The 7,325-nt window shown below is 42.3% G+C and overlaps 2 protein-coding genes across 2 annotated transcripts; one reads left to right on the plus strand and one right to left on the minus strand.

Moving 5' to 3' along the window:
• Positions 1–1,871: 1,871 nt before the first annotated feature.
• LOC117643315 lies at positions 1,872–2,520 on the minus strand. The gene is made up of 2 exons (XM_034382150.1): positions 2,360–2,520; positions 1,872–2,226 (listed from the first exon to the last, which is right to left on the minus strand). Exons 1-2 carry the CDS (start codon positions 2,408–2,410, stop codon positions 1,951–1,953), a joined length of 327 nt encoding a protein of 108 aa, XP_034238041.1. The 5' UTR covers positions 2,411–2,520; the 3' UTR covers positions 1,872–1,950.
• A 211-nt stretch (positions 2,521–2,731) lies between these two features.
• Positions 2,732–6,290, plus strand: LOC117643312. The gene is made up of 7 exons (XM_034382148.1): positions 2,732–3,453; positions 4,094–4,155; positions 4,343–4,428; positions 5,245–5,386; positions 5,563–5,640; positions 5,733–5,822; positions 6,049–6,290. The coding sequence occupies exons 2-7, from the start codon at positions 4,108–4,110 to the stop codon at positions 6,145–6,147; spliced, it is 543 nt and encodes a 180-aa protein (XP_034238039.1). The 5' UTR covers positions 2,732–3,453; positions 4,094–4,107; the 3' UTR covers positions 6,148–6,290.
• The last annotated feature ends 1,035 nt before the right edge of the window (positions 6,291–7,325 follow it).

Here is a 7,325-nt window from a genome sequence, read left to right on the forward strand (position 1 = left end):
GGTTAAATGTGAGTCTGGGAAAAGTTTGAAGGTCATTTTTGAGTTCAGCACACCAAAAACTGCAGGAAACAATATAAAACTCGACATGAAATTTTTGGTCCAAAATGACCTAATATGGGATGAAAATATAGGTCTGGTGTTAAAATGGGAGTGATTTTTGTTATCAGCACTCAAAAAACTGCAAGAATCACTATACAATTAATTTTAAAAAATTTAACCAAAAATCGGTTAAATTTTGGGTCAGGGGACAATTTAGAGGTCAATATTGAGGTCAGCGCACTGAAAAATACAGGGAAACACATAAATCTCATCTTGGAAAGTTTGGCCCCAAATTACGTAGGATGCAATTGGATGAAAATGTAGGATTGGCGTTGAAATAAATGTAGTTTTTGTGACCAGTACACTGAAAACTACACACAATACTTTAGACTCAATTTCTGTATATTGTTTCTATTTGTCTTCATGAAGCACCCTCTGTCGTCACCAATTCCCTGATGGCACACCAAAGCGAATCCATCAGTCGAGTAAAATTCAAGTGCCAACATCCAATCGCTTTATTGGCTACTCGTATGCTTGGGTCACTATTCGATAACTATTTTTTCTTAACTTATGAACTCACAATTTTATAAGTAATAGTCATGAAACATTTTGTCAATCTTTCATTGTGAACCAGTGAATAAAACAATATTGATTGGAATATGTTATCACAGTTAATATTGAGAGAGTCAGTTTAGGGTAGGCTGATCTGAACCAGTTAGCGGGGACCAATTATTGTCAAATCCAGTGTTTCGTCACATAGAGTCCAATGCCAAGGCTACCCAAGGCTTAATGAACCGACATAATTTATCTTACTCATGTAAACAATACTAAGTAGTATCAGTTATATTAACTTTGGTGAAGTTAAAGGAATCGTCTCATTAAATCCCATCACTAATCATATATATAGTTGGTTGTCTATGCACTAATTGACTCACCGCTCAAAACCTGAGTCGTCTCTTTGAACCCAATATCAATTCAAACTCTATTAGGATTAAATATACACAACCATACATTGATTCTATTAATAAACACATGTTAGTGCTTTTGCACTCTTGTCAGCTTGCAGCATTGCAAAAGAATGCATTTCTCGAGTCCAAACTAAGTATGCCAGCCAATTTCAACACAAGTTATTTATGCATTTCCCTGATTTCCTCTAGTTTGAAAATTTTTAAAAGAGGATGACACTAAAATGAAATAAGAAGATGCACACAATACAAAAGGTCAAAATAAAAACATTCTTTTTACAATGCTTTGTCAAAGTGCACTGACCTGAAGATGATTCCCCTCTGACAGTGAGGGGGGAGAGGGGAACGAAACACGTAAATCATTTTCAAATCCATTCTCCATATTTCGCTGTGTTGGTGTTCCAAAAGGGTTTTAATCATTCTAGAATGTTGAAAAACTAAGGCCGATCTCATTTCCAAACCCTTCTGCTCGTTATTTTGTTTTATTTGCTTATTTGCTTCTGTCCCGTATTTGAGAGCAGCGGCCGCAGGTATGAGAAATTGGTGTGTGTGCTGCCAACCTGACCACGCTAATAACCTGATTCAAAAATATGTTTTGAATATTTCAAACGATACTAAACAACGATTTGGAACAAACTCGTGTTGGGGGGTGCTATGGCGACGTTAAATACGAAATCTTGAAACTATAGCCACTGTAGTTGCTGAGAATCGTTGGTGAGTACAAACAGACAGACAGACAGACAGATAGACAGACAGACGCACGACCAGTCACTTTTCAGCGCGCCCAAACACGGCAAGGGCTTCGCTATCGCTCAGCCAAAAACTGTTGGCAGGGAAAACTGACGAATGGAATAAGGAACAAGCGAATAATCTTTCTGACCTTTCCTTGCTTCATTTCTTTTATTGCACATCATAAAAGACCGTTCATGTTTTTATTTTGGACGGACTAGGCGGTGACGGGCATGGGCATGTAAACATTTAGGCACTCCTCAGCGAAGGCGACATCGTCAGCGGCAACGGGGACCTCGTAATTCTTGAGACAGTTGGTGATGCGGTCAACCTGTGACTCCTTGGTGTAGCCGCCCATCAGCTCCTTCCTGGCGTAGTCCTTGCAAACGTCGGAGGGCTGGTTGGAAAAGCCGGTCTGGGGCACGTGCGCCAAGCACGCATCAATGCGACCGAACAAGTCGACAAGCTGGGCGACAGTGTACCTGCTCTGCGTCTAGAAATTCCAAAAAGAAAGTAAAACATTGGAAACAATAGGCCCGGTTTTACAGGAAATTTCACGAAGAGGGCGCAGCACGTTATAGGTATGGTTGCAGTTATCACTGGGGTATAACGGGGGTCAAACTTACAGCCGACGCTGCCGCTACAAGGGCCAGAAAGAGGAAAAGGACGCGGGCCATGCTGCTGCAGTGTCGTTAGCGCTAAGACTGAAGCCAGAAGAGGCCCTCCTCGCTATTTAAGAGACTCGGAACCGCCATGCCACTTGGGCGAGTGTCGTCAGCCACGGCAGCTGGCATGACTGGGAGAATCCCTTTGGGTTTTCAACCACGAAAGCGTTTGTACATTATACTGTTTCGAGCACACCAATTGACGGTGAAAAATAAACACAGATCGAGGGCTGAATCACTCTGCGTTCTGGTGTACACATGAGTACATGTGTACGTGTGAGCGAGCGTGTGAGTACACGTTGCCTTACTCATAAATTTCACATTTGTAAACATTTTAAGGCTTTATTTAGTGTTTTAAATAGCACTCAACGCCAAATCGTTCGAAAAACTAGTGAATTTTGCCCTTATTGGCTGAGCGATAGCGAAGCCCTTGCCGTGTTTGGACGCTCCGAAAAGTGACTTGTCGTGCGTCAGAAGGCTCAAAACACTAAGTTTTCGGGTGCCATTCCTACTGTGATACGGCTAGTATTTTTGGCTGGCATGTTCATTTTCTTGAAGACTCAACCTTTTCGAATATCATCTCGCACAAATCCGATACAAAAATAAACTATGGAAAAAACTAGATTTTATGTCGATTTGGCGAATGTCAGCCCCATGAGAACTGTGCGCTGGGAGGCGAAGCTGGGCATGCGTCCTGTCGAACCAAAATGCTGGCGCAGCAAAGCGCAGCAAAGCGGAGCAAAGCGGAGCTGGTAACAAGGTTCGCGGAGGGGCGGGCCCCTCCGTGCTCCGGCAACCCGCAGGCTTGTTTTTACTGAACAAATTGCGCAACCTCTTGTTGCTGTGTGATATAGGTCGGCGTTTAAACTCAGAGCAGCTGTGTATGCATTGAAACCAACATTCTACTTGCTTTTAAGGCGCAGCACGTGCAGCCTAAACATGTGGGTTTGACCACTCAAAGTAACACCATTTTCTTAGAAATCAAATGAGCGTTTCTTTCCAAGATCTGCCAGTCTTTTCTGAGAGATAAGAGGACACCACTCCAGGGTGATTCCGTGCGTAAGGACCGTTTTTGCCACCTTAGAAAGTCACATAATCAATCTTGCTTGTTCGGCCTGAATTTTGCCTGGATGGCGTCAACACTGTTATTCAAATTGCGATAACCACCGTATATATTTTGCAATAAAAAACTTATCACATTTTTTTGCCATAATGACAACTAAATATCTGCAATAAAAAAATTATAGCTAAATTTTGCAATAAAGTATTGCATTTTTGCGATAATGACTACAAAGAAAATGCAATAAAAAGTTATCACAGAAAAAAATGTGATAAAAGTTACTACAAAACGCTCTATTATCGCAAAAATTATGGGGTGGTTATTGCAAAAAAAGTGCAATGAAAAAATTATCGCACTCCAGGATGCGATAAATCGTGGGAATCGCAAACTCGGTTTTATCGCAAAAATTTGTAGTAAAAGTATCGCAAAATGAATGACAGTGAATAGGTTAGGTTAGGTTATCCTGACCTGAGGCGTGAAACAGGCCGCCCACTGACTGTTTTTTAGCCTGAGTGGTACCTGACCACCTAATTTCGGTTTCCTTCTATTAACAGGGAATGCTAACTGCACTTGGTTCGAATTTCATACTATGTTAATAAAATGCTACAAAGAAATATTCATTGAGTATTTTACAGGCATCTCGAAATGAATGCGCGCGTACTTCGATCTCCACGCAGTAAAAGCATTTCTCGAGGGGGTATGCACTCGCGTAACAGTCGGTTCACTCTATCTGTAATAGCACGCGTAATAATACGCGTAATAGTCGCGTTATAGCAGAAATTGTCAAAATTTGGTCAATTTTGGTGTGTTTTAGGCAGTTTTTAGCTAAATTCCGATTAACTTGTGGCGTACTACAGCGTAATAGCGTAATAGTCGGTACACAGGTACAGAGAGCGCATATCCCCTCGGCATTTCTCTTCTCTTGGCGTCTTTTGCCGCAGTCGCGGCCGGGTGTTGCTCAAAGCGCGAGGTAAATTAGTGTTCCCCTATTAACAGAGAATGCTAACTGCACTCGGTTCGCATATCTTACTCTGCAAATAAAATGATTTTCTTTAAGTAACATCAAAGCCCTTTACCGTTTTAGCTCTTTGTGACAGCCGTTTGACCTTGACAGTGCACACTGTTATTTGCAAATGTGCGCGGGCCGTATGTTATTTGAATATTCCTGCCGGTAGAATGATTGTTAGGTCGGGTTTTCCTGACCTGAGGCGTGAAAAAGGCCGCCCACTGGCTGTTTTTTTAGCCTGAGTGGTACCTGACCGCCTGATTTCGGTTTCCTTCTATTAACAGAGAATGCTAACTGCACTTAGTTCAAATTTCATCCATTGCAAATAAAATGATTTTCTATAAGTATTAGTTCGACTTTTAAAATCTGCAAATAAAATTTTAGAAATGAATATTCATATAGTATTTTACAGGCATTTCCAAATTAATGCGCGCGATGTTTTTTACTTTCTGCAGTGAAAGAAGTTTCGTTCCTTTTTGCATTTTATTCAACGTGTCCAAATGCAATTTTTCTAAGTGTACGAATGTGTTCAATTAGAACATTTGTTACTAACAATGAAAGGCCGTCCGTCATTCGGAATATTTCATGTTATATGCTGTTTTTACGATATTCGTCCCGTTTGTACATCAATTCTAATTGCCTTTCGTCGTTGCCCTTCTTCTTCTTCTATTTGTCTGAATTTCTTCAATTTGAACATTTGTCATTAACAATTTATCAAGAATACTCCGCTATGTGCAGGCGCCGGAAATCAGTTTACTGTAAATAGGCATTTGCATTTAGAATTTATTTGGAGCCGTCCACGAGCAGCAGCAAGACTACCAGCAGCAGCCGCGAAAGCCAAAGAGATACGACGCCTAGAAGACGCCCCCGCGAGAATCAGGAACAATCCAGTGGTGAACCAGACCCAAAAAGAAGGAAAAAGGTTCGTTGTTTTCTCTAATGTTTGACCCTCACACACAGTGTCTCCTTGTCACTAACGCATGTCTACTCTTTCTTAAGCTTTGTTGGTTCCCAATCAGCTTGTTTTGTCCCCCGGACATTGGCGCTGCCAAATGGAATTGGAAAGTGTTTCTATCCTTGTCGTTTACATGTTGACAGGTCCTGGGGACGAAAGCACAACCGAATCCAGTTACAAAACTCATGAACCAGAACAAACATAAGGCAACCAAACCACAGGCAAGTAGCACCTTTCGTCTCGTCCTCTCCTGAGCATGATGTCGATTTCCATGCAGGACGTGCTCTAAACTCTGTTGCTCACCTGTTCACAGAATCAAGATGACGTTCCTTTTGAATTCGACGTGACAGACAAGCACTACCGGGAAACGCTGTTCCTTCCCCATCAGATCAGCAAGCAGGGCGTAAGTATTAACTCAACCCTTGCAATTTCTGTTCTCGTATTTCGTCATTTCCGGCTTGGATTTAGAGTCATTAAGCTGTCTTAAAAATTTTAGCTTTAATGTCTCCGTAATTGTTTGACCGTTCCAAATAATTTTGGCCTTGCCATACGCAGTTGTACAATCCAACCACCTGCTTATATTTTATTCCTTTTTGTGTCTAAAATATCTTTCTTTCTTCTCTTCGCAGGACTTTCGGATGACGGTAGAACATTCGTGCGTTTATGGGAAATGCGGAGCGTGGCAGAACCGGGCCGATGTCCTTCGTCATATACAAGAATTCCACTAAAAGGAGCTACGGGAGGAGGATTGCACTAAGGGAAGTGCAGAAGTTATAGCTCAGCGAAGATTCGAGAACCTTCACCGGGCCGGTGTTAGGACTGCCACACCTCGACGCCTCCTACGCCACTTCGACTGGGTTAAGGACCTGATTTCTTCCAGGGGCGGACTGGCCCGGGGTTGGTGGCGGGGAAATCCCCCCCGGGCCCTCCTGGTATACGGGCCCCCTTTTGACCAAAAAACACAAAGTATTGTCCAGTTAAGTAACTCCAGAGCATACTTCTGACTCGGAATTGCTTCAAAATAGATCAAAAGTATCGATATTAGTGTCAAAAGCTTAAAAATCTGTTATTGTTCATGAAAAACCCCTGAAAGATAGGCAAATTCGGGCCCCTCTGGCCTATTTCCCCCCCGGGCCCTTTAGGAGCCAGTCCGCCCCTGATTTCTTCAAAGTACCATAGCAGGCTGGATGACAGCATCGCCGCCGCGGCCGCAGAAATCAACGGCGTCTTGGGGGATGAGACCTTCCTAGAGCGCGACCACATTAGTGCTCTCAGGACGGCGACCAGAAACGCCAAACAGCATCTGAGAAAGTATGGAAAAACATCCGATGAGGCTTCTTTTTTGGAAAGATTTTAGAAGAAGGTCATGTAATTGTACTTGAACTTGTATTGTACTTGTAATTGTACTTGTAATTGAACTTGTAGCAAGAATTACTTACAAAATAATTTTATAAAATGAATCCTAAGTGTTGAAACATTTTTATTTTTTTCCCTGCACAGTCACTTTTCAAACACAAATCACAAAGGTTTGAACATTTTTACACGACAGAATGTCTTTAGGGAGAAGCCTTGACTTTACACTCTTGTACTTTAGTGGTGCACAGCAGCTTGTACAGTACAATTACAATTGTCGCACACAATATCTGTTGCAAACAGAGTTGGGACCACGTGTACGGCTTGGTGGGCGCATTGTAGTCACCAAATTTGTGAATAGGATTGTGTTTTGGTGTGAACGCATTAAGGCGCTTGCCCCCCTACCGGTCCCCGGCTACGACTAAAGGAACTTATTTCGTGTATTGACAGAGAGTCTTTTTCGCGAATACTCCATGCATTTTCGTTCAGATAGTGTAGCCTTTTCCCGAGAGATGGCACCACAGTCAGGTACTTCCAAAAAATAAAAAGGTCC

Source organism: Thrips palmi, unplaced genomic scaffold (genome assembly GCF_012932325.1).
Source record: "Thrips palmi isolate BJ-2018 unplaced genomic scaffold, TpBJ-2018v1 HiC_scaffold_17, whole genome shotgun sequence".
In the NCBI taxonomy this organism is placed as follows: Eukaryota; Metazoa; Arthropoda; class Insecta; order Thysanoptera; family Thripidae; genus Thrips; species Thrips palmi.